General features: G+C 42.4%; 1 protein-coding gene across 1 annotated transcript; it reads right to left on the reverse strand.

The window, feature by feature from the left end:
- Positions 1–1,591: 1,591 nt before the first annotated feature.
- On the reverse strand, positions 1,592–27,898 carry CSRP3 (cysteine and glycine-rich protein 3 (cardiac LIM protein)). Its single transcript, XM_006865812.1, has 6 exons — positions 27,800–27,898; positions 14,858–14,995; positions 7,096–7,264; positions 4,699–4,831; positions 3,313–3,406; positions 1,592–1,668 (listed from the first exon to the last, which is right to left on the reverse strand). The coding sequence occupies exons 2-6, from the start codon at positions 14,967–14,969 to the stop codon at positions 1,592–1,594; spliced, it is 585 nt and encodes a 194-aa protein (XP_006865874.1). The 5' UTR covers positions 14,970–14,995; positions 27,800–27,898.

Below are 27,898 nucleotides of genomic sequence, written 5' to 3' on the forward strand. Positions count from 1 at the left end.
TGTCACAGCCATGGGAGAAGATGTAGTGAACTGCTTCCATTAAACTTATAGCCAAGAAACCTGTGGAGCAGTCTACTCTGTAACACAAGGAGTCATTGTGAGTTGGAATTGGTAACACTGGGGGTTTTGTCATGCCATTGAGTGTAGCTGGAACTTGCATGGAAAAGATTGACTTAAGCTAAGCTAAGGGGATATGACAGGTGAGTTGTGAAAGTACTTATGGTGCAAAGAATGGGAAGGGAGTGGAGGTGTTGAGATATTTTAGACTTAGCATCAAGGTAGTTTGGGGAGTGAAGCAAGGAAGAATGAGGGAGAATGAAAAGCTAACAGTGATTGATCAAAATGCTACAGAGAAATTTGCTTTTGTTCTATAGTTTTTTCCCCACATGTATGGCTTATCACCTCAAGCAACTGAAAGGCCCTACCTTAGAGTCAAAGAGTGTAGTGCAGTGTAGGTTTTCGTCCAAAACAGCATAGAAGGAGTCTGAATAAATGATCATTTTGAAGTCACCTTAGTCAAATGTTTCATAACTTCTATCAGTATCTTTTCATTTATCCAAACAAATTCCTAATTACAAGAAGTGCTGTGGTTATTAACTTAGAGGTCCAAGAAGACGCAAGCACCTGAGTCACTGGGAATGTGCTGAGGAGGCAGACAAAGACATTCTTAATTGGCGGCATTTCATTTGTGGGCCTGGCAATTTGATGGACTTCTAAGTTTTAAGAAAATTGCTAACCCCCAGGGAATTGTCCTAGAATAAAAGAAAACCATTTTCACATAGAGTGCATCACAGAAGGAAACTCCACAGTTTGTTATCACTTTGTTGTTTCAAGAAATGTATAATATTGTAGAGCCCAGGAACAAACAAAAGGAAGGACTCTTCAGCAGTTTTATGAGTTTGGATTTTCCTTTTAGCATTTGCTGTCCTATTGTCTGTTTCCCCTGTTTTTTCCTCCATTATCAGTAACTAGGAAGACGCTCTGCTGACAGAGTTGGAAAGACCGCCTGCCTGTCTTCGCCTGTTTCCTCCTGACCCATTACCAATTGACATCCAAATTTGTTACATCCTCCACAGCTAGTGTTGTTGTTGTTAACTACTTCCATCATGTTTGTTTTTTTTTAATTCCCTCTTTTTGAATAGAGCCTTGGTGGCACTGTAGGACAAGCACTGAACTGACCATAGGTTTGCAGTTCAAACCTAGCAGCCACTCTGTGAGAAAGATGAGGCTTTGTGCTCCCATAAAGACTTACAGTCTGAGAAACCCTAAACAGGGTCCCTGTGAGCTGGAATCAGTTCAATAGCAGTGGATTCGGCTTTTGTTTTTTCCACTATGTTCCTGACAAAATCCAGAGACATACAAAGTACCACTAAACCATACATTTATTGCCTCTCCCACCCCATTTATCACAAATAACAAAGCATTTTTTATAGATCAAATTTTAAATAGTTTTCTTCCAACGTTGGGTGAAGAGAAGAGAAAACACTGTCCAGCTACAGATAAGAGGGTATTCAAGGAAAGGTTTCCATTGGTGCAGGATTCTTTAGCAAATGCGTTAACTGGAGAAATAGCTGAGAATCGGCACCTCCGTTCACTCTTTCTTTTCCACTTGGTGTGTAAGGCCTCCAAACCCAATGCCTGTAGGGCCAAAGTTTTTGGCATAGCAAACTGATGGATAAGGGGAGAGAGAATAAATGAATTAGCATCATCATTTCAGAGCCTTCTGTGTGGGCATCTCTTTGATAAATTAGAAGCCCAGTTGGCTTGAGGATGAGGTGCTACACTGCTAACCTAAAGGTTGGCCTTTGAACCCTATCCAGCTGGTCCACTGGACAAAAGACATGCAGTCTGCCTCTGTAAAGATGACAGACTAGAAACTTTATGGGACAGTTCTACTCTGTCATATTGGGTCACTATGAGTCAGAAGTGACTCAATGGCATACAATAACAATGTGTATGCATTAGCTTTCAAAAAAAAAAAGGCACTATATTTTAAATCTGCTATTAAAAGTTTGTTATTCTTTGCATTTTACTAAGTGTATCTAGACATTTTGTCGTTTGAGTTGGCATAATCTGGCCTTTGATGGCCTACCCGGCTTTGTCTTCTACTGCTTCCTGTCTCCCTCCCAGCACCAGGCACACAGAACTACTTGTCATTCCTGGGATGTGCCATGATATCCAAGCTTTGGTGTCTTTGTACTCAAGGCTGTCTTCTCTCAAACCTACCTTCACCCTGGAGCACCCAGAAGAAGCATCTCTTCTTAGAAGATTGTGTTTCTTTGTTTGTATGCTTCTGCACTGGGAAGCTTCCTCTAACTTTCCTATTTTGAAATGCAGCCATTTTTTTCCATGTTGCTCTCCTTAATGGCCACACAACATTTTAGGGTGGATGTGTATATGGCCTACTATGAACGTATCCACTACCTGGTAGGCGTAGTAGGTATCACCTGTCAGGTAGGTGGGAAGTTCTATTCATGGAAAACACATTGACAATCTACAATGTTGATTAATAATGTCCTCCCTCTTGCCCTCCCATTCCATTCTAACACACATGTTTGAGGATCTAGAGACAAGATACACCAAGTGAAAGGTTGGGAGGATCCCACTTAGCAATAGAGTAGACCAAGGTTGAGGAAATGTGACCTTGGCTGTGGACATGCCTGCCTTTTGGCAGTGGCAGAAAGGAGCTAAGCATCTACTACCTCTCCAGAAGGAATTAATGGAGGCAAACAGGAGCAGAATTGTGAGGGCCAGAAGGAAGACCAAGTTGTCAGTGAGGACCCTCTGATCACTAAGAGATGGCGCCACCAGCAACAAAAGTAGAAGAAAGGAAGGGATGGAGCAGCAGAAGAAAAAGACACAGGTCTTGATAAACTCAAGTGAGGCCAAACTGAGTTCATTCTCCCTGATAAGCCTTATCTGCCACCCAGGTAGATGGAGGGTGTTTGGGTTTTTTAAAGAGACTGCGATGCTATTTGTGCATGTTTAAGGCCTCTTCTAGGGCCAGAACCAGGTCATGCCTCCTCCTTTTCCTCTCTTCCTTCAGGCATCCAGCTTACTGGAACCACTAAGCTGTTCCTAACATCTGATCCTCCAGGTTCTCCAAAGGACAGGACGAGAACTGGGTCAGGTGGGAAATTTCTTTCCCTTCAATGGTTTTGTTCCCTATCCTGAGAACCCAAACCCTGCCCAGGCGTTGCAGCCATGCTTCATGGCAGATACCAGGCAAGTCTCTAGACCTGGAGTCAGCTTGCCCACCCAAGGGCCCTCCCCAGGAAAATGTATCTTGAGAGGCTCTGGCACCAAACTCACCTTTGCAATAAAGCTCCCCATCTTTGTCTGTGACGTTCGTGGACTCTAAACTCTTCCCACAGATGGCACAGCGGAAACAGGTCTTGTGCCAAGGCTGAGGAACACAAGAAAATCACATACTTAATGGAACCAGCAGCATGTTTGTTTCCATTTTAAGTCCCTGACCAGCAAATATAAAGGAAAGCCACCGTGTCTTAACCGTTCACTCACCTAATCAGCTCCAGGTATAACTTTTTCTAGGATTCTGAAGATGCTATGTACTTGGTCATCTAATCTCAGAATGCTTTCAAAATGAATTTGCCCTCATGATTTCCCTATATGCATTCCATTCTGTTGTTGTAAGGGCCATCAAGTTGGTTCTGACTCATAGCATCCCGGTATAGGGTTTCTGAGAAGCAGCAGGTGGATTTGAACTGCCTACCTTGTTGTTTTTACCCTACAATGCCACACCAGGACTCCATGTATCCCTTTAAAGCAGAATAAATAAAAATGAGCTTCTCCAAGCCTAAAAAATCTGAGGAACAAACTGGACAGAGGGTATCGATCAGTGGCTAACATTTACAATTAACAACAACAACAACAAAAAGAGTTAAGTTAATTGCCCAGATAATTCAACCTTGTTTTATCTCTGTGTTTCTGACATGAGTTCTATCGTTTGAGTCATGTGGAAGATTGTTGGTTTCTGTATATTTTTGTGTCTACCAGAAACAGCTTTGGAGTTCGTCTTCAAATGAATGGCCCATCTAGGGTTGAGCCTGCCCTTATATTTGAAGTAGACAGTCTCCATGACCTTCCCTCCCCCAATTTATTACCTAGAGGATTTCTCTTTCCATGGCCCTTAATCCTTTGGTGAGGACCCTAGCTTCAGGACTGAGACCAGAGCTGGTAGAAAAGTCTGCATTACTGTCTCAGATATTTGTAAGTCAGGACCTCTCATTGCTGGGAGATGTTTGTAACATTCATCTGTTTTGATGCTCACAGCAGGTTTGGTCATGCAGTGGTGAAAACTTCCTGGAAGGACAGGGGGACTTGTGCACCTTTGTGTTGCCCAGACCTCCTGGCTGGGTGCCTTTCGCCTTGACAGTTAATGCTGGTTGCATCCAATTTCAGTGGTTCTAGGAATAAGCACTGGACTGATAACCTCAAGGTCGACTGTTCAAATGCACCAGCCACTCTCGGACCCTACATAGAGTCATTCCAAGTCAGAATTGACTCGATCACAGCTTCCCAAGGGTGCTACAGCATGGCACCCACAGACCAGGATGTGGGAGCTAAGGAGAATGAAGGGGCCGGGTTCCATCCACCCATCCATCCTACTTTCTTCTCTTAGTGCCCCTGACTGGTGAAGATGAGCAAATCCCATTTGGTTCCTATACTTGTCCTTACCTTGCCACCTCCCATGACCTTCTCAGCAGCATAGACTGACTTCCCACATCGAGGGCACTTCTCGGACTCCCCAAACTTTGCAGTAAACTTGGAAGGGTTGCTGCTGGTAGCTGAGCGAGCTGCCTTCGGAGACCTGGTGGAAACAGACAGGTGAACAATGTGTCAACCTCCTTTGGCTCAGCTGGTAGCTGAGCGAGCTGCCTTCGGAGACCTGGTGGAAACAGACAGGTGAACAATGTGTCAACCTCCTTTGGCAAAGAGTATCAGCTGTATGACCTTTAGTGAGCTTCTTAACTTCTCTGTGCTTCCATTTTTCTTCATTCAGGAACTAGAGATAACCTAGAGATAACCTGGTTACCTGCCGGATGGAGTTGAGAAGATTTAAATGAGGTGCCATATGTAAAATTTGAACAGCACCTGCTGGGATGTGGTAAGGGCTTAATCAATGTTAATATAATTGGTTTAAATCTTTCTTTTCTCTTGTGATGCACTTAGCAAGTGCTCTGTGTATGATTCTCTATATTGCTGTCGTGTTATTATTAGTGCTGTGACTTGCTTAGGGTTTCCCAGACTGTCTTGAAACCTACTGGCTTGCTTTCTGAAGTGAGTTATGGAAATGATTTTATAGGGTAAGGCTGTCCTGATAATAGGATCTTCACACTTGGCACTAATCAGTTCCTGACAAACCGCAGGCATGGCTCAGCTTGTTGCCCTGTACTCAGAGGGCACCTGTTCCCAGCAGAGCACGGTCCCAAATACAATGATGAAATCTCCTTAAGTTTCCATGTCTTTTGGCATTTCTTTGTATATTCACCATTGTTAAATGCTGACAAGTCGGTTCTGACAAATGGCATGTAGGTTTAAACCCCCAACCTTGTGGTTAGCAATCCAGTGCTTATCCTACAGCACCATACAAGGACTCCTCACTAAAGCCCTATAAAGTAGGCAGGGCTAGTTTAAGGGAAGCCTAGGTCCAAGAGGTCATTGCCTAAAGTCAGGCAGCTCAGAACTGGTGCGGCAGGATTGAAGCCCCTCATCTTTAGACTCATTACTCTTTCTACAGAGTCACAGGAAAAAGCCTAGCCTAGAAAAGTGAGCTTTGGGTAATGAGACGCAGACACAGCAATCAATGCCATCTTTTCTTCTTTAATCAGTCTCCAGCTTGGGCTGAGTCATGAGAAAAACTAATGAGAAGAACTGTCTTCCTTCAAATGACTAATTGCACTTCTCTCCATTTTTCCAGGCCTTTCCATGGGTAGGAGTCCTGGTGTGATAGCCAGCCACTCCTCAGAAACACTATACAGAGTCTTTATGAGTCAGAACTGATTCGATGGCACTAACAACAACCATGAGTACAGAGTCCCTGGGTGGTAAGCACAAGCTAGCACTTAGCTTCTACCTGAAAGGTTGGTGGTCCAGAGCCATTCAGAGTTGCTTTGGAAGAAAAGTCTAACAATTGTTCACAAGGTCACAGTCATTGAAAACCCTATGGACACAGTTCTCATCTAGGGGGTGGTCATGAGTCAGGGTTGATCCAACAACAACTGGGTTGGCTTTCTGGTATTAATAGGAAGATGCGGGATCAGATGGTCTCACTGTAGTCTGGGAAGGTCCTCCGTGGGATGCTTCCTCAGGAGGCCTTGGTCTCTGTGAACAGCTCCATCACAGAGCTTTCTTCCTTCAGGAGCTGGGCCCACAAACCAGGTGGTCAGACAGCAACTTCAGGCCAGAAACAATCAATCATCGCCTCTGGGCTGAGGTTGGCGAGATCATTAAGAAAGTGGCTAGGGACTAGCAGATGGAGATGGCACATTATGGTATCCCAGCTTCCTGTTCCTGGGTTGGGGTGGGGTGGAGTGGACCTCAGCGCTAGACTGACTGACAACAGGCAGCACAACCAATGTGTCATAACTGGTTGTTTACTTCTGAGGTACAGCCTTTCCTCTCAGACCCATCCACCCTGCACTGTGGACAGTAGTCAGCCTACAACCCTAGGGAAGACATCTGCTAGACAAGCACAGAGAAAATGGTCATTGCTTCTCCACCATATTTATGTGATTTACACAGAAACTCTCAAAGGGGAAGAAAAGATGCTCCTTGTAGTGTCGCAAAGGTCAGACAATGGAACATTGGTACATTCTGGGTTTCCTCTTGACACGCAAACCAAAAGCCATGGTGTAAAAGTAATTGCCCTTTAGAAAGGCAGATAATTTAAAGAGAGTCTTCAGAGAGATGATACAGTGTTAAAACTTGGTCAGATTGAGTATTCCTATTGTTGGCAAGTCAACAATAGAGCCCATTCTCCCACTTCCAGAACACGTTGCTATGGGAACGGAATGAATTGTCCTGATAATTGGAGACTCTAGCAGGGAGGGAGGAAATGGGGCAGTAACTCACTCTTGGAACTGGAGGCCCAGGTGCTCGCCTGTGTCAGTGCTGAGGCAGCCGGCGCCTTGTCCAAATCCAATCCCCTTGGGTCCGTACCTGCGTCCATAGCAGACCTTACAGTAGATCTCCGATTCATGGGCTGCTACCGTGGTGCTGTCGAGAGCCTTCCTGCAGGCCACTACCAAGAAAGAAAGGGTCATAGGCTTGAGACTGAGACTTCTCCCTCCTTCCCTGCACCCCCAATGCCATGTTTGGGGCCAAGAGACCCAGCACAAGAAAGCCTCCATCCAAGAATACAACTTCCATTCTTAACTAGAGCATGTCTGAGTCATATGACTCCAAGATGGTCTTGATCACACTGATGAGGAAACTGGAGCACACAGAGGGGAAGTAATGGTTTCAATGGTACCCAGCTAGAAAGGGGTGGGGTCCAGGTCTGGAACAAGGTGTGTGATCTCAACCAGCTAAGAACAATATCCCTGAATTGGACAACCTAATTCTTAAGTGTTTCACCTCAGATGGCATCAGGAGAGGATGTGTGTACTGGGGTCTAAGGCAGTAGAAGAAGCTGTTTGCTTTCTTAATTATATACGAATCAGGGCTAAGCAGTTCCAAAGGCTTTTCATGGTCTTTGAGAAACAATTGTGCTATTGAAAGAGACAAATAGTCACAGAGGCCAGTTGGAAGCAATGTGGGGATGCGAGGGGATGTGGGATGCTAGTGCTGAGGGAAAGCTGCCTCATAGACCCTTAGATTATACTGGTTCAAGAACCCTGGGCTACTGTACAATGTTGTTGTTAAATGCCATTGAGTTTGTTATGACTCATAGTGAGGAGCAACTGGTGAGTTTGAACCCCCAACCTTGTGGTTCAACCCAAACTTGTAGTCCTGCACTACCCTTACAGCGCCACACCAGGACTCCAAATAGAAAGTATTCACAAATATAAGATAATTCCCCATTTTTCCCAACAGAAGATTTGTAAAAAGATTTTTACTTTTACAAACTTAAAATTTTAGGAATGTGACCGAAAGTATCAAATATCTACTTATAATACTCAATGAATAGTTAAATTAATTATATTGATTAGAACATTTTTTTTCCCCTTCTACTCTCACAAAAATTCAGAAAACCAGTTCTTTTGTGTCTTCAACATCAGCATCTTCCCATCATCAAAGTCACTTTTGGTGGCAGCTGACCCAGCTTCCCAGAGCAGCTCTTTGTCCTCTCTGCCTGTGTAATTTCAGAGGCAGCCTGATTTCCATCTGAGGAGGAGGCTGCCCTCTGGAAATCACATCTCAACAAGAAGTACCTATTAGCACCACATTAGGGCAGTTTTGAAAAAAATATATGATTTCTCCAACTTAATAACTTTTTGTAATTTCTTTGTAAAGGTACTCTTGAAAGGTCATTTATTGTAACACCCAGTGCTTATAATAGTAAAGTCAGAGCCTCAGGAATAATAGCAAATTTGCATTCAATATAGTTGAAAACTTTTTTTTTTTTTTTTTAAACTAATAGTTCTATCAAGTGACTGCTATAAACAATCTTAACCAGCACTGAGTGAGGTTGTTTCAGGTTAATATATCTTCCTCAAGTGGTATTTTGTTTTGGGGAAAAGAAAGCAATTGAATATGATGATGGGAGAAAAAGAAGCTAGGATTGCCCAGGAATTGATGTTGGTTTGGCTAGATGAGCATGTTTTATGTGTATTTAAAAAGTTAAATAAAGTAATTGAAAAAATGTCTTATAATCAGAGAGGCTTTGTAAGGCTTTGGATTCAAAGGAAACCCCTATTTACAAGAGACAATTTTGAGGGGAAACCTACTTTATAATGTTGCTGTTTTTAAGCGCTGTTGAGTCGGTTCCAACTCATAGCAACTTCATATTGGGTTTCCCAGGAGCTGCTGGTGGGCTTGAACTGTCGACCTTTCAGTCAGCAGTCCAGTGTTGATCCTACATTATATTTGAACATCCACCATTTCTACCCTTCTTGCTGGGAGCCCTGCTGGCACAGTGGATAGGATCTCCCTTCTTATTGCTATCAGTTACTATTTTGAATTGAATCGTATCTCCCCCAAAAGATGTGTTGATGTACCAACTCCTTGTACCCTACTTGGTCATAGAGACTTTTGTTATGTTAATGAGGCAGGATAGTCCTAAACCTAATCACTTCAGATTGGTGTTTTATCAAAAGAAAAACAGCACCAAGAGACACACACAAAGGGGGAGACAGGTGCCTGGAAGGACTACCAACAAGGAAGTCCCCTCCCCTGGAGCCCATGCCTGATTTGGACTGTGAGAAACTGTGAGAAACTAAATTACGGCTCTTAAAAACCACCCACGTGTGGCTTTTTGTTACGGCAGCACTGGGAAATGAAGGCAGCTCCCAACCTCTAGTTCTACTCCTCACAGATTTATTGATGTTCTAGATCCTGATATCTTGAGCACAGAGCCATTTCATCTTAAAATCCCCAATCGCAAGTACAGAATCAGTGCTCTGCAAAAATCTGGTGAATGAATAAGTAAATGAAGATCAGTGGCTTGTCCAAGATTGTTGTTGTTGTTGTTGTTGTTGTGTGCCGTGGAGTCGGTTCCGACTCATAGCGACCCTACACAGGGTTTCCGAGGCTGTAAATCTTTACGGGAGCAGTCCGCCTCATCTTTCTCCCGCAGAACCGCTGGTAGTTTCAAACTGCTGACCTTGCGGCTCGACCAGACTAGTAACCACTAAGCTACCAGAGCTCCTTTACATAACAGTAAATCGTAAAGCTCTGCATGGCCTCAGGGTCTTCAGTTCTTGCCTAGGGCTTACTCCCATTGCTCTGAGGCTGACTCTTCCTTTCTAAGCCCTGGACACGTCCATAGCCACTCCCTGGTTTCTAAGCAGCTGTGGTTGGTCACAGGCAAAATGGAATTGTGCTGCCCGATATGGTTGATACCAGCTACACAATGTACTCTCACATATAAAATATACAGCAGGTTTGGAAGGGTTAGTACAAAACAGAAAGACTATAAATGATCTCATAAACAATTTTCTATCGATTACATGTTAAAATGATAATAGTAGTTATATTGGGTAAAATTTAAAAAAATTAAATTAATTCCACCTGTTACTTGTATTTTTTAAAAATATGGCTACTGGAAAAGTTAAATTCCTATAGGTAGTTGGCATTGCATTTCTTTTGGATAGTGTTGGTGTGGCAGGTTAAGTATTTGTCTACAAGTCAGGAGAACACTGAGCAGGGGATAAGCAAAGGTAGACTCTGTCTCCCCGAGTCCTATATCCAGCAAGTACCCATGGGTAGATAAGTCTTGCAGTGTTAATATAGGAAAGCATACCCCTTTCCATGGCCCTTCTGCCCACCACTATCCATACTCTACTGCTCAGACCCTCACCCCATGTGAGTTTCAAACATCTAGGGTTGAAAGGAAGCTTCACCTCTCACCAAATGCTCAAATCCCTTTTCCTGTGGTTCCACGGAACAGAGAATCTTCCAGCTATCCCAGGGAAGAGAAGATGTTATTTGTCATGGAGAGCTTCCCTACGATTTTCCCTTCCAACTTTCAGCTCAAAGTTGATCAAAGAAGTATAAAGGCTTAGAAGTCTGGGATCCCAGTTTGCTCCTTGTAACAACCTTGCTCTATAGGTTGTTGTTATTAGGTGCTGTCGAGTCAGTTTAGACTCACAGTTGACTATGCACGACAGAATGAAACACTGCCCAGTTCTGCATAATCCTCATAATCATCGTTAAGCTTGAGCCCATTGCTGCTGCTACGGTGCCAGTCCATCTCATTAGGGGGTCTTCCTCTTTTTCCCTGAACTCCTACTTTATCAAGCATGATGTCCTTCTCTAAGTACTGGTCCTTCCTGATCATATGTCCAAGGTAGAAGAGATGAAGTCTCACCATCTTAGATTCTAAGGAGCATTCTGACTGTACTTCTTCCAACACAAATTTGTTCTTTATTCTAGCAGTCCATGGTACTTTTAATATTCTGCTTCAACACCATGAATTAAATGTATCAATTCTTCTACAGTATTCCTTATTCATTGTCCAACTTTCACATGCATATGAAGCTATTGAAAACCTTAGTTCTCAAACTGATTTCTTTGCTCTTGAACACATTAAGGAGGTCTTGTGCAGCAGATTTGCCTAATGCAATACATTGTTTGATTTCTTGACTGCTGCTTCTGTGAGTATTGATGGCTGATCCTAGCAAAATGAAGTCTTTGACCACTTAAGTCTTTTCCCACTTATTATAATGTAATTTATTGCTCCAGTGGTGAGGATTTTTGTTTCCTTTACATTGAGGTGCAACCCATACCAAAGGTCATGATCTTTAATCTTCATCAGCAAGTATTTTAAGTCCTCTTCACTTTCAGAAAGCAGGGTTGTATTATATGCATATCATAGATTGTTAATGAGTCTTCCTCCAATACTGATGGCCAGTTCTTTATATAATCCAGAACATTATTTGCTCAGTTTACAGATTGAATAAGGATGATGAAAGAATAGAACCCATGTACACACCTTTCCTGATTTAAAACCATTCGATGTCCCCTTGTTCTGTTCAAATGACAGCCTCTTGGTCTATGTACAGGTTCCTCATGAGCATAATTAAGTGTTCTGCAATAGTCATTCTCCACAATGTTGTCCATAACTTGGGATGATCCACATAGTCAAAAGCCTTTGCAGAGTCAATAAAGCACAGGTAAACATCTTTCTGGTATTCTCTGCTTTCAGTCAAGATCTATCTGATATCAGCAACGATATCCCTCATTCCAGGTCCTTATCTGAATCCAGTTTAAACCTCTGGAAATTTCCTGTTAATTTTTGAGTTACCTTCAGCAGCACTTTATGTTTTATCAATGATGTAGTCCGATGATTTCCACATTCCATTGATTCACCTCTCTTCGGAATGGGCACAAATATGGATCTCTTCTAATCAGTTGGCCAGGTCGCTATCTTCCAAATTTCTCGACGACATAGATGAGGGAGTGCCTCCAGTGCTGCATCAGTTTATTGAAAGATTTCAACTTGTATTCCATTCATTTCCGGAGCCTTGTTATTTGCTGATGCTCCTGGTGGACTTTCTCCTTCTGTACCATTGGCTCTTGATCATGTTCAATCAACCTCTCGAGATGGTTGAACATCAACCATTTCTTTTTGGTATAGTGACTCTGTATTCCTTTCATCTTCTTTTGATGCTTTCTGCATCATTCAATATTTTGCCCATGTTGTTGTTAAGTGCTGTTGAGTTAGTTCCGACATATAGTGACCCTGTACAGGGTTTCCAAGGAACAGCTGGTGAGCTTGTACTGCTGACCTTGCAGATGAAATGACTTTGCAGTCCAATGTATTAATCCACAATGCCACACCAAGACTCCATTTTGCCCACAGAATCCTTCAATATTTCAAGTTGAGGCTTGAGTTTTTTCTTCAGTTTTTTTAGCTTGAGAAATGCTGAATGTGTTCTTCCCTTTTGGTTTTCTAACTCCTGGTCTTTGCACATTTCATTTTAATACTTGAATTTGTCTTCTCAAGCTGCTCTTTAAATTTTTCTGTTGAACTCTTTGCCTCATTTCTTCCATTTGCTTTATCTTCTCTACACCACAGAACAAGTTTCAGAGTCTCTTCTGACATTCATTTTGGGCTTTTCCTTCTTCCTTGTCTTTTAATCTTGTTTTGTACTTTCTTTGTATATGATGTTGTTGATGTCATCCCACAACTCATCTGGTCTCTAGTCATTATGCCTAATGTATCAAATCTGTTTTTGAAATGATCTCTAAATTCAGGTGGGATATGTTCAAGGCCATAATTTTGCTCTTCTGGATTCGTTTTAATTTTCTTCAGCTTCAGCTTGAACTTGCATACGAGCGATTGATGGTGTATTCCACAGTCTGCCACTGGCCTTGTTTTGATTGATGATATGGAGCTTTTCCACTGTCTCTTTCCACAGATGTAGTCAATTTGATTTCTCTGTGTTCCCTTTGCTGAGGTCCACATGGACCTCGGCAGTGCTGTAGGTATAGATCTCTGTTTATGTGGTAATTGAGGCTTGCATTGGTGAAATGACTTGCTCAAAGTCAGAGTCCAGACTCAAATGCTGGTATTTACACCAAATCCTCACTCTTTTTAAAGAACATGAGTCATTTTTTAACAAAAGAGGATTATGAAATGAACTCTCTTGAGCAATGAATTCTGGATAATTGTAATAATAGTGATGTATCTGAGGGATGTATAAGATGGCGTGAAAATAATTACCTATCATTAAAGCCCAAAGCATTAGTAAATCCGTCAACCCATTCACTCCAAGAAGTGTTCTTCTCTGATAATTATGTTTTCTGTGGGAGGTAAGGGAAATGGAAACTCCTTAAGCAGATAAAATGTTACTATTTCTGGCAGTTTAAGGATGGAGTATCTCTGAGGTCCCAACAGATGGAACCCAGCCCTTGAAGTGCTGCTTAAAACATCTTGGAGACATGTGGATGTCTTGTAGCCATTGAGCTGAGGTAGAGGTGGGGTGGGTGGCAGGGGGTTCTTTGGGGAGAAAGCCTGCTAAATGCTCTTAAGCTAGACCCACTGGAGAGAAGTGGAGGAAGGATGTAGCCATTTCTAAGCCATGGCCAATTCCTTCCCAAACAGGACTAATGCCAAACCAAATGATTTGCTGTGGAATTGATTTGACACATAGTGACCCCATGTGTGTCCATAGGGTTTTTGTTGACTGATTTTTTTATTTCAGAAGTCAATCACTAGGCCTTTATTCTAAGGCATCTCTGCATGCACTTAAACTACCAAGCTTTTGGCTTGCAGCTAAGCACGTTAATGATTTGCAGTACTCCAAATCCACAGATTCTGATGCATAGCCAACCCTGTGGAACAGAGTAGAACTGTTCTTTGGAGTTGCCGAAACTGTTCATCTTTACGGGAGCAGAAAGCAAATCCCTCAGAGCTGCTGTTGAGTTTGAACCATTGACTTTGTTAACTTACTATACCACCAGAGCTCCTTTGCAACACCTAGGGACTCCCAAAACAGGACTAGCTATTAGGAAACTTGGTAGAATGCAGTAGGGTCAAAAGAGTGCTGGAATGGGAGTCTAAAATACCAGTTCTCCTGGCTGTGCCACTAAGCATGTGATCTGGGTTTAGCAATGAGAGATGATTTGTCCAAAGTCACATGCATGGGACAGAGCCAGATTCTCAGGCAGACCACAGGGTCTTAAAGTCCTTCCCAGGTCTGGCATTTTGTGAATCTGATGATGGTAAAGATTTCCTTCAAGTTTGATGCCAGCCTCTGAAACTTCCCTTTCTGACTCTAAAGAATGGGCACATGTTGTTCCCCACCTCCACCATTTGACAGAGACCGTTTTTTAGGAAGGGCCAGTCACAGCTGGCTTCAGTGATAGCTGACCAAGTCCATCTTGGCTCCATGTAAGTGCTGGCTTCCTTTCTCTGCCAAGTCACACTTTGTAAATGGCGCCACTGGGTCAAGGTTTTCAGCAGAGAGCAGTAAGTGGCAGGCCAGCTTGTTCTGATGCTGATCTACAGGGGAAGGGCCTGTGAACTGAGCAAGTGGTTAGAGAAAGGAAACCCCATCATTCTTAGGTGGGGCCTAAAAGTTGTAGTCCAAAGAAGTTCCCACGTGATGCTGACACTACTGGTTTGGGGACCACACTTTGACAACAACTAACAAACAGTATCTGTGGTTAAATACAATGCATACCCCTCCTGATACTAAGGCCCCCACACAGAATTCACCGCACTCACTGCAGTGGAAGCAGGTCTTGTGGAAACTCCTTCCGTTACATTGGATTTCTTCCGCATGGTAGACAGTCTTTTCGCAGGCTCCACATTTGGCTCCTCCGCCCCAGTTTGGCATCTTGAAGACTCAGATTTAGGTGATGTCTAACAAGAGAGAAAACAAATACCTGAAATGTAGTTATCTCCTAAGCCCAGGCTTTTAGACAGTTTTGAGCAAGTCGCTTTGACACTTTGGGACTCTTGTTTCCTCTTTTGGTAAATTTCAACAGCACCTGTCCCTTTGTGCACCACTGGATTCTTAAAAGGAATGAATAAGCTAATCTTGTATTTATAAAATTATACACAAAGATTGTTGCTGCTTTGTTGTTAAGTGCTGTCGAGTTGGTTCAGACTCATAGCGACCCTGGATAGGGTTTCCGAGGAATGGCTGGTGACCTTGTGTTCAAACTGACCTTGTGGTCCAATGTTTGTCCTACAGAGTCATATCATCTAGGGTTTTTAAATTAGTCCCACTAGAAGTGGGAATAATCTAGATAACCTTATTCTGTAGCTCAGTACTTCTCAAATCACCTGGGACATTATTAAAGTATAGATATGATGGATGTAGGATGAGTCTCCATTTCTAAAAGGCTCTAGGCAATACTGAAGCTGCTAAAAGCAGACTGCCTTTTTGATAACAAGACTTTATCTTGTATTTCTGATAGAATTATATAATGTATAAAATCCTTTATTCAGATTTATTCCTAAAGTTCATTGATTTCTTTTTAAGATAACATTATTCAATGAGTCAGTGCCAATTCACAGCAACCCCATGTGTCTCCAGTAGAACTGTGCTTCATAAAGTGTCTGTGGTTGAATTTTTGGAAGCAAATTGCCAGACCTTTCTTCCAAGGTGCCTCTGGGCAAAAGCCTCCAACTTTTTGGTATTAGCTGTTTGTACCACCCAGGGGAGTCCTGGAGACCTGCTTCTACTCTTTACCACATCCCTCAATGTGCATCACGATGAACTACATAGCTTCTCTTTACATCTGTAAAAGGGAGACAGGTGTTCTTTTCCTTACTGCTTCCCAGTGTTCTCTGGAGGACCAAATAGCATGATGTCCAGTAAGGTGCTTGGCAGAGCTCACAGGGCTTGGCAGCGACCAAGGTCTGGGACTGCCAGTCCTCTGACAGGCTTGGAGCACTTTCTGCTATAAAGAGCTGCTGATAGCCACCTCCCTGGGCTGTCAGTGTATCTTCACTCGAGGATTATTGGAAGATGTACTAGCCAAGGAGGGGAGTTAAACAATTCATTTTCTCTTCTTTCTGTGTCTTTGTGTATTTTTAAGTCTGGAGTCAAGTTAACCATTCCCCAGAGCATAATTGAAATAAGCCATTGACACTCAGAAATTTCTGCACTTTCGGCAGCTCCAAGGGGGCTGCATTTTCCCTGGGATCCAGAGTTTTCTAAGATCCTGATTTCTAAGAAGCCTGGTGTGTCATTTTGTCATTGACACCAAACACTATCAGGCTGTTCAGAGTGGCTGCTTCTGATCTTTCTCTTTCCCTTCTGGGAAGCCAGTCACCTTCTTAGAATAGTTGGCAATTAATACTAAGCCCTCCTGGGTCAACTGGTCCGGATTGTATCTCAGAATCCCATAACAAAGACAGTCTTGCTAAGAAACAGAAGGTAACTAGCAAACAGACCACTGACCCTGATACTAGGACTGAAGGAACTCTTCCTATCTAACTATCCCTAAAGAGCTTTTCCTGCATACAGAGACAGTGTGAGGTTAGCCAGGGACAGTCTATCCTTCTCACAGTAGTAGGCTCTTTGTTTTTTATAATTCAGTCACATTTTTTAAAAATTACTAATTTTTTTTTTTTAAAGGAAAACATTTAGGTTGTGGTGCTGTAGGATAAGCACTGGACCGCAAAGTCAATTTGAATTGCAAGGTTGGTGGTCCAAACTTGCCAGCCGCTCCTCGGGAACCCTATACAGGGTCACCATGAGTCAGAATTGACTCAATGACACTTAACAACAATAGTATAGTGAAAAGAGTAATGGATTTTGAATTGAAAAACTTGAACCTGAGTCTGCATTCATTCATTCAATTGTCTATTCATTCATTCATTCATCATGAATTTGTTATTTACCTGTCATGTGTTACGAAGGTCCCTGGGGGGCTACAAACAGTTCTTGCTTGGCTACTAACCTAATGGTTAGTCACCCAATAGCACTGCAGAGCACCTAGCGATCTGCCTCTGTGAAGATTGTGGTAGTTCCGACTCAAAGCGACCCTGTACAGGGTTTCCGTGGCCGCAAATCTTTATGGGAGCAGAAAGCCTCATATTTCTCCCACGGAACAGCTGGTCGTTTCGAACTGCTGACCTTGCAGTTCACAGCCTGATTCGTAACCGCTACGCTACCAGAGCTCCGTTCTGTGAAGGTTACAGCCTAGAAAACCCTGTGAAGCAGTTCTACTCTGTCACATGGATTGGAATCGACTCCATATAATGGGTTTTGTTTTGCTTTTTATCATGTGTTAAGCATTACTCTGGCTGCACAGGAATCAAAGGGAAGAAAAATTTTAATATGTAATTAATGACCCTTGGTTTTGAGAGGCACATGTTAATTATAGCGAGGAAGATAGATAGAAGCCCAAATGTTGTTGCTGTTAAATGCCAAGTCAGTTTCAACTCATAACGCCCCCTGCGTACAGAAGATTGAAATACTGCCCACCCTTCACAATTGTTATGTTTGAGCCTGCTGCTGCCACTGTATCAGTCCATATGATAAATATGGGCTTTTCCTCTTTTTTGTTGACTCTCCACTTTACCAAGCATGATGCCCTTCTCCAGGGAACATCCCTCCTGACAGCATACCCAAAGAATGAGACAGTCTCACAATTCAGACTTCAAAGGAGCATTCAAGCTGTGCTTCTTCCAAGACAGATTTGTTTGTTCTTCTGGTAGAACTTTTAAGATGCTTCTCCAACACCATAACTCAAATACATCAATTCTTCAACAGTCTTCCTTATTCATTGTCTAACTTTCACATACATATGAGGCTGTTGAAGATGCCCTGGCTTGGGCCGGGTGTACCTTAGTATTCAACTGACATATTTGCTCTTGAACACTTTAAAGAGGTCTTGTGCAGCAGATTTGCCAAATGCAATACATTGTTTGATTTTTTTTTTTACTGTTGATTCCAGGAACATTGATTGTGGATCCAAGCAAAATGAAGTATTTGACAACTTCAATCGTTTCTCTATTTATCATGATGTTATTTACTGGGCCACTTGTAAGGAACCCAGATACCAAATAAGAATCTTGTGAGGAGGGCTACAAAAATTCAAAGGAGGGAATGACCAGCTTCATTGAGACCAAGGTTGGAAGCAGGGAGTTTTTAGGTCACAAAAGAAATCATATACAAACAGGGTTTTGAAGTGTGAGTAGGAGTTGTCTAGATAAATAAGAGGGGAAAAGGACATTTAATACAAAGGAAGAGCACACAGAAAGACATAAAGGCCTTAACATCCCCTCAAAGAGTTTATATTATGTATTTTAGACTCCATTTTATTTATAAACTTTTAGGGTTGGACTAGACCTCCTCATTTACCAACAAGGTAAGACATAAAAAGTAAACTTTTGAAAGTGTTTTCTTTGCCAATTTCTTTTCTAAAATATACCCTTCTCTGATTAAAGATGATACGTTCTCTGGAAAAGAGTGGAATCATGTAATTTTGCTCATGTTCATTTTGATCTTGAGTTTCAATATAATATAAAATCGAGAAGAAGTGTATATTTTATCCAGGAACCTGACAGTGATACTTGTGAAATTAACGATATGGAAACTTTCAATGGAAAGAACCCTAGGTCCAATTTCTCATTTTAAATCTTCAGTGGAGATATCATTGGCATTTGCTGCAAGTTAATGGCATTGAGATATGTCTCTTGGAATATATATATATTCACACACACACACACTTTCCCCCCGCAGCAATTGCCTAGACATGATACTTTTCAAAATGAGGATAAGATTACAGGTAATACTTTCCTCACAGAGTAATGTATCCTAGGGCAAGTTGGTTTTAAGTGAGCATAAATATCTGACATATGCCTATGAGGACTTGAAACCCAAAATAGAACTCTTTAAACATTCTATTCGACAGGTGCTCAATTCCATTTCTAAAGATGAAAATGAAGCTATGGAGTTAAACACAGAAGACGTCTCTGATTTCTTCTTCCATGCCCCTATGCCAAAAGGCAGAGTGTTGGAAAGAGCCCTGAATTGGGAGACTTGGGCTGTAATACTTGACGTTGCCATTTATTTCTGTGGGACCTTGAACTTGGGTGGCAAGTGACGACAATTATATCTCCCACACTCTCCTCACAGGACCATTATGAAGATATGAACATATGGTGGAATTTAAAGCAGTATTAAAGCTATTCAGAGGCGAGGCATTCTTACACTTTATTTCAGGTTATTTAAATAGCACCAACCTGCTAATTAAGTCACTGTGATTTGAAGTCACTTTTAGGTGCTGTCTTACACACAACACTATTTTTTTTGGCCTCCTGCATTGCTTTGGAATTCCTATGTCTCAACACTCTTCTAGCCAGTCCCAGAATGTAAGTTTACCCTGGCCAAGGCACCAAGGATGGACCTTTGTTTATCAGCGTTGCCTGGCACAGGCAGGGTCGTTGAAGGTGGGACACCAAATATAGGTTGTCCCGTCACTCAGCTCCATTTGTCACTTGGGTCACAATCTCCATCACACCACCTGGCACTACACTTTGGAGTCCCTGAGATGACTGTGTAGTTAGTCACAGATATAGTCTTGCCTCAGGATCGAAACAGAGACAGATGGGATTTATGAGAATGAAAGAGAATTCAGGTACTCTGCTAACATTAGCTCCAGAGTGGAGAGATCCCAGCCCTTTGGAGACTACTTTGTGTAGACTTTGTAACCAGTAATCTCATGGATGGGATTATGCTGAGGATACACTGGTAGTGGGTAGCATGAGAAAAACACTGGATCAGATACCAGGAGTTTGGAGTTTTAGTTTCATTTCGCCTCTTAAAAACGGTATAACTGAAATGATGAGTGTAAAACTGATGTTCTCCCATGTAAACTATCATTCAATTCACAATAAAAAAAAAAATGTATATCTGGGAAATCATTCAATTTCTCTGAACCTCAGTATCACCTTTCTAAAATAGAAATAACAACCCTCTCCTGCTGTGGTGTTGTGGGATAATGCACTGGAACGCAAGGTAGGTTTGAACCACAAAGTTGGTGGTTCAAATTCACCAGCTGCTCTATACAGAGTCGCTATGGGTTGAAACCGACCGACTCAACCGCACTTAGCTACAACATTTATTTTATAGGGTCGCTGGAGAAGCATATGAGTTCAAGTAAGTAAAATCACTTTGTATACTATAGAATGTTATAAAATGTCAGAGCTAATGAGTTTTGCAACAACTCCAAGTTGTCATGAAGCAATCTGAGATTTTAGAAAAATAACCCCAAACACGTATCTCAGGTACTTCTTCCTAATCCAACTCTCCTTCCTTCTAACCTGGTTTCTTACTTTCCTACCTTCTTTCTCTGTCTCTCTTCCTTTCAATATTGAGATGAAACATAATACTTTAGGGCAGACGTGTGTATAGTAGATAAAGTGAACACACCTAAGTTTCTTCTTTATAGGGCTCGTTAATGAACCTGGGAGGGGACATTAGGTTATGACTTTGAACAGAGACCTCAATGACATTTCAGTTCAATGCTGGTTCACTGGGTCATCCTACCAGATATCTGATTCCACATAGGACTCATAGGGTTTCTGAGGTTGTAAATCTTTATGGAAGCAGAAAGCCCCATCTTTCTCCTTTAGAACTGCTGGTAGTTTTGAACTGCTGACCTTGAGATTAGTAGCCCAATTGGTAACCACTTTGCTACCAGAACTCCTATTCACCTACATTTTCTCTCTCTGGGGTTTAGTGGGAACTGTTATCCTATTTTTCGTGCATGTTGCCATCTGGTGGAGGCCTGTATAACTGAATCTGAAGAAACAGGGCTCATTTCATCCACTAACCCAAACACCAGAGACCCTTTGGGACATATGTGTCCTGCTGATTGTATCAGAAACCTATATTGCCTAAAAAATGTTTTTCATTTCATTCAAAATGCCTTCCATTACTGAAAATACATGGTTTCAACAAAAAATTCAAAGCAGAAAGCAGTCAGTCTATTGAGGGTTAATCTTTACACCAAGGTGTTGTTGTTGAGTAACAGCAGTCCAGTGCTTATTCTACAGCACCACATCAGGACCATTATTACAGTCACTTTATAGATGGGAAGTGAAGTCTTAGGAACATTATATCACTTGTTTTAGGTCACATGGCTAGTATGCATCTCATAAGTTAGTATTTAGGTCTCTGTGACTTCAAACTGCAGTCTTTTATTAAAACCAAAATCAAATCCACTGCCATTAAATCCATTCTGACTCATAGCGACCCCATGTAGGGTTTCTGAGACTGCAGATCTTTATGGGAGCTAACAACCTCATCTTTCTCCCATGGAGCAACTCCTGGATCTAAACTGCTGACCTTGGGGTTAGCAGCCCAATGCCTAACCCATAGCACAACCAGGGCTCGATGTACTTTGTATTATATGTCAGTTGTTTTACATGTACTATCTCTAACAGTTACAACAGTCCTGAAGAGCAGATTGGATTGTCTCCATTTTGTAGATGAGAAAATGGAGACTCAGAGAGTTGAAGCGACTTGTCCACAGTCACACAGCTGAGTGGCAGAGCTGTGATTCAAACCCAGATTAAACTGGTTCTACATCCTGCCTACTGGCCAAGGGACAAGGGTCAGAACCTCTGTTAAACAAATCTTCACAGTTGATGACAGTTGGTGATCTGATATGGGACAGAGAGAGTCCCCCGTGGGTGGAAACAAAAGGGAGAATGAATTTCGTTCAGTAAAACAAAGAACTTTCTAAGAGCCAATTCTGTTCAGACATGATAAGGCTGCACTTGGAGCCGAAAGCTTTCTTTCTCACTATTGGGTGCAGCTCACAGGCTGTGCCTTAGAAATCCTGTACAGGTTTCTATGAGTCAGAACCAACTCGATGACAATAACCACAACATTGGTTGCAGCTCAGGTGAGATGGGAAAGTCAAGCGGCTGTGATGTTGTGAAGGACTAAAGCCAAGAGACGGATCTAGGGATCTGAATAGTGACTGAATCCTCACCTTGCCAAAATGCTTTCCTCTCTCAAACACCACCTGTTATTTTTTTAAAAAAATTTTATTGTGAATTAAGTGATAGTTTACATGGGAGAACATTAGCTTTACATTCATTGTATTGTATTTTGTTTCATTGCAATGATTACAATCCCCTCCATGCATCATCAAACAACCAAAGGGTATACACTACAAGCCTGCTCCCCAGAAATCAGCACACAGCCCATCTTCCTCCCTGAGTCCAGAGTTTCCAGCGCTCCAGCTCTCTAAGTCATCATCTCCATCTCTGGCTCTCTGGCGTCACTGCTTCTCTAGGTAAGGTCCCACAGAGTCCACTCTTCTCCCTTGATGGTCCCAGGGACCTCAGCTCCTGGACAAAATCAACCACTCCCCTCCTTTTGTTGCAAAGCATCTACCTTTACATTTCCAACACTCACAGTCAGTTCTGATAGCAATGATTTACTATTGAACCACAAATCTTATCCCCATCTCCTTTCATCATCCCCATCCAGACAAGTTGGAAACCAGTAAGTGGAGATTCTACCTTCCCCCGACCCATTCCCTCTGAAACTAGGCTCCCTCTTGAAAGCTTGTAAACCAGTCACTTCTTGCCTTTGTAGCTCTCCCCCCCCACCCCCATTTTGGGTAGTCAATGTCTAAGTTGCCTATCCCTGTGAACCCTGAGTATTGAGGGGGTGGGAATGATCCTCACTGTAAAGATTTGTTCCCTCTTTTGAGCTACTGCATCCATATGTATAGGTCAAGTTCACCACCTGTCTTTAGTCTTCTCTTAATCTGGATAAAAGAGTGCAGGCTTTGGAAAGACCCAAACCTCTGTCAAAAACATTCACTGGTGGACCTCAGACAAAGTACTCAAAACCTCTGAGCCCAGTGTCCTTGTGCTTTAAAAGACAGGTTGAGAAGACATGTCTTAGAAGAATGTTTGCAGGCTAAATATGATTGTAATAATGGCCAAGGTGATCTATGTAAACACTTAATATATCTTTTTATCGTTTTAGCTTCTTATCTTATTTCATTTTGTTCTTGTTGAGAATATACACAGCAAAGCATACACCCATTCAGCGGTTTGTACATGTGCAATTCAATGACACTGAGGACAGTCTTAAAGCTGGGCAACCATTCTCACCCTCCTCTTTCCTTCTGTTATTGAAACTTGTTTTTGTGAATTGAGTGAAGGTTTACAGAACAGATCATCAGTTTTTCAGTCAAGAAATTATCCACTTCATTTCATCTCAGTGATTGCAATGCCCTCAATGTAACGTCATCCACCCCACTTCCTCCCTGTGGTTCTTGTTTCCTGTCCTTTCCCAACCCTTCGGAATTCTGGCTTTCAGTAAATTCTGCCCTTTGATCTCTAATGGTTGACAATTCTCTGGTATGAATAGATTTCCATTGTCCCTGTATACCTTTCTGGAGTCCTTGGTGTGATGCTGTAAGATAAGCATTAGACTGTTAACCACAAGATCAGTGCTTCAAACCCAACAGCTGCTTCTTAGAAATCCTATACAGGGTCACTATGAGTCGGAACCAACTCAACGGCACTTAACAACACCATATACCTATCTATCACTTGACTGAAAATTGAGCCATGGGGGTGACCCTGAGGCTAGAAGCACTAGATGGTACCCAGCTACCACTAACATCTGCTCCGAAATGGATCTTAGATAGAGTGAGAGGAAATGTGGCACCAAGCTCAGAATCATAAAAAAGACCAGGCTTACTGGTCAGAGGGAGACTGGTGGAACCCAAACCTTTGGTTACCTTTCAGATCTGGAACTGAACACAATATAATTTTATCAATTGAGTTGGCCTCATGGTGACCCTATGCATGTCAGAGTAGAACTATATTCCATAGGGTTTTCAATGACTGGTTTTTTAGAGATAGATAGCCAGGCCTTTCTTCCAAGCTACCTCTGGATGGACTTGAACCTCCAACCTTTCTGTTTACAACTGAGCACATTAACCATTTGCGCCACTCGTGGTGATGTGGTGGTGGTGCTGGTGTGTGGTCAAGTTGATTTTCAAGGCTGTAAATCTTTATGGAAACAGAAAGCCTCATCTTTCCTCCATAGAGCAATTGGTAGATTTGGACTGCTCATCTTGTTAGCAGCCCAACTCGTGACCCATTATGCTACTAGTGCACCACCCATGTTGTTGTTGTTGTTAAGTGCTGTCGAGTCGGTTCCAACCCATAGCGACTCTGTATAGGATTTCTGAGGAGTGACTGGTGAGTTTGAACCACCGACCTTGTGGTTCAAACCTACTTTGCAGTCCAGTGTATGAACCCACAGCACCACACCAGACTTCACTTTATATATAGCAGATATTCAATTATTTTAGTTGCTTTCATTATTACTCTTATTACTATGATGATTTAAACATTTTTATTGCTACTTTCTCTCTGGTTTTCAGATCTATTTTTGAAACAAGCACATCTCTCCCTGCTTCTTCTCTCTGGCTCCTCTGGTTCAGACCGTGAGCCCACTGTTTCCTAGACGACAGTTTGCAGCCCCGGGGGCAGGCAGAGCCAGAGAGCATTGACTGCCCCAGAGTTATTAATGTGCCTGATGCCACTGACTACAGGTCAAGTCACGTCTTGAGCTTTTGTCCCTGCAACCCTGGAGCCTCACAGGAGCTCACATCACCGGGCTGTGGACTATGAGGGGAAGCACAGTGCCCATGCAGGGAGCACCCTGCCAGCCTGCCCCCTCATGTAGGACACTCAAGGTCAATGGCCTCTTTCTCAGCCTCTGAACCCACATATTCAAAGTCCTCCATCCAGAAACCCATTTTAAAACCTGCAAAGTCTGGGCTGCTCAGTCCCAGCAGGCATGTGAACCTGAGCATTACCTCTGATCCCATTCAAACTCAGATCTGCAGGAACAGAGGGTGCTCCTTAAACTAAGGCTGGAACCCATGAGTCCTATGATGTTTTTTTCTGACATTCTCTTTGAGGCATGGCTGACTCGTATTCTCAGAAACTCACTCTCCATTCTCTTTTGACCTTTATCATTGATTTTTAAGCCTATTTACATCTTGACTCTGCCATTTATTAGCAATGTGGTCCTCAACAGTTATGCTGCTCCCTTGAACTTCATCTTCTTTCTCTGACTATGTTGCTGCAATGCTGAACAGGTTTCAGCGGAATTTCTAAACTAATACATACTAGGAAGAAAGGCCTGGTGATCTCCTTCCAAAAACCAGCCGTTAAAAACCCTCTGGGCAACAAAGGCTCCATCTGCAACTGATAATGAAGATGATACCAGAGCATTTAATTCCATTACACATGGGGTCTCCATGAGTGGGGCTGATTGATGGCAGTTAATAATAACAAATGAGCTGATACTTGTGCCAACACCTGGTTCACAGGCAGTGACCGGCCAGCGAATCACGATCAGCCCTTTCCACGATGAGGTCCAAATGAGGCCCAGCAAAGACTTCCATACACCACAGCTCTCAAAATAACCCTTGTCTCCTTCCCTGCTTTTTTCCACAGGGATGAATAACTGCAGTTTTCACATTTGCAGGCATTACAGATCTCTTTGGTCATGAAGCCAGCCCTGAATATTGTATTCCCAGACATCTGAGCCTCATACTTATAGTTGGAAATTTGCCTGTCTCAGGAGTTGTGTTTCCTGTGTATTATATTCCCATTCCAATGTCCTTCCTCTTGTAAAACAAATTAATGGTCTTCTAACATCTGGTTAGCTTGTTACCCACTCTGACCTCTGGATTTTTATCATCACACTTACACTTAGCAGGAAGTCCTTCTGAAACTCTTACCATTTGGCCTAGTGCTTTTTTCTCAAAGACCTTGCATATTTGTACAGCTTTATTAAACTTCCCACAGGAGAAAATTGTGGCAGTCTGCTTCTGTCTTCCAAGTTCTAGTCTTGGAAACCTTATGGGGCCCTTCTAGTCTGTCCTATTAGGGCCACTATGAGTCAGAACTGACTCAGCAGCAGTGGGTTCGGGCTATGAAACATTTGAAAGCACTCTCCTATACTTTGTCTCATTTGATTCTTACAGGTGGCATTACTGATTTTACTGTTTAGAAAACGGAGGCTCCGAGCTGGATTTTGAACAGATCCTATAACTGCCTGATGTTCTCTGGTTTTCTCTTTATGTTCTCTTCTCAGGCTTTCTGAATTTATATTCTACAAAGACTCGGTCTCTCCTTCCTCCACCAACCTTGTGATTATTTGCCCATTTGTTGCTCCTGCTCACTCATCCCTTCGTTCGCTTCTGCCCCCTGTTCTGCCTCTTGAACCCTGGTGAATAGTTGGTGTATCTTTGCTGAGAGTACCTGTCTGCTTGACCAGGACCAGGGCACTGGGCCCTGAAGGTCAGCTGCACTCCCTGCCCAACTCTCAGGGCTCACTTTCACTGACCACTAATGACTGAGTTGTTCAGAAGAGACCCAAAACCATGCCAGATAACACATTAGTGAGTATCCATCACATTTTCTGGGTCATAAAGTTGTTTTATATCATCATGATGAATAAGATGTATATAATATTCAGAAGCCATCCAAAAGCAAATTGGATGCAAGGTCCCTCCCTCCCCCTCTTTGTGGTTCATTCCTAGCCCTCCTGCATTAGTGCTGCCTCTACTGCCCCCAGCCCTGACCCAGGAGAGAGCCAATATATGCCTATTAGATTGAATGGAATTGTACCTAAGAGACTGGGGTTCCTGGACCAGTCATCCTACTCCTCTGTCTTGGAGAAGTCCCCACTCTGATTTGGGATGGGAGTAGAAATTAAAGGTGGCAACTTTGATCTTTGGACAGCATTTCCAATCAGAACTTAAAACCACATCTCGATGTTATTTACCATGATAGGAAAAAATATCCTTGACTGAATCCTTGAGAAACACTGGGAATCACCCTTCCTCTATCTTCTATCCTGACTGGGGATTAGTCTCAAATTAAATAGAGCTTTTGATGGGTTTTCCAAAGAGCAATATCGTTTGGAGATCCAGTTTTGATTAATTTTCAAAGTCTTAAAAGTAAGTCTCTTGCTGAACATCTTTGAAATATAAAATCAATTTTAAACAGACACACCTATATTGAATATTCTCTATGTGAAAGACAGGTATTAAGAAATATCCACCATTCATCCATACCTTTTGAACTGCACAATTCCTTACCTTTTGAGCATAAGAAAACTAGCTTCAGATATATTGCATCCATTACAACCACTTTGTAACTCTACAGTATTATGCGGTCTAGAAAAATATCACCAAATCTACTTTGCGTGGAAGGAGACCAAGACCCTGTGGGCAGAATCTTTGTCTCTAAGTCACACCCATTAATCATATGGTAATTCTGGGATTAGACTTCAGGTTCTTTTACTTCAAATCCAGTGTACTTTCCATTGCTTCTTTCTGTTTTCCTGCCATCCCAAGTACGACAATAGGAAACATTATTCTACCATGAAAATAGTTTCAGACCAAACATAATCCCTCGATCATTTCTTTGTTTACAAGTTTTCTTTGAGCCCACAAATATTAATCACTCTTTCAGTAAATATATATATATATATTTTTAGCAACTGCCAGATCCATACCAGAATCAAGTAAAACTTCTTCCACAGAGCCAGAATGGGTGCTTCGGACTTGAAACCCACCATTACTCTGTGCCAACTAGCCAGCAGGCCCCCACACCCAGCCCAGACTGCTGCGCTCCACTCACCTGCCTGTGTGGTCTGTGTCTGCTCACTGAATAAGGGGGACTCTTGTCCTCTTTAAATATAAGGAGGCTGTCACCAGGCTTGGCCTCTGGAGGGGAGGG

Source organism: Chrysochloris asiatica, unplaced genomic scaffold (genome assembly GCF_000296735.1).
Source record: "Chrysochloris asiatica unplaced genomic scaffold, ChrAsi1.0 scaffold00083, whole genome shotgun sequence".
In the NCBI taxonomy this organism is placed as follows: Eukaryota; Metazoa; Chordata; class Mammalia; order Afrosoricida; family Chrysochloridae; genus Chrysochloris; species Chrysochloris asiatica.

Bases quoted from the DNA above. Each gene is read 5' to 3' on its own strand.
- CSRP3 (XM_006865812.1), bottom strand. From the start codon at position 14,969: ATGCCAAACTGGGGCGGAGGAGCCAAATGTGGAGCCTGCGAAAAGACT. The intron at 4,832-7,095 runs GTGAGTTACTGC...TGTTTCCACCAG, and splicing joins CTGGGCCTCCAGTTCCAAGA to GTCTCCGAAGGCAGCTCGCT. The intron at 3,407-4,698 runs GTAAGGACAAGT...TGTGTTCCTCAG, and splicing joins AGGTCATGGGAGGTGGCAAG to CCTTGGCACAAGACCTGTTT.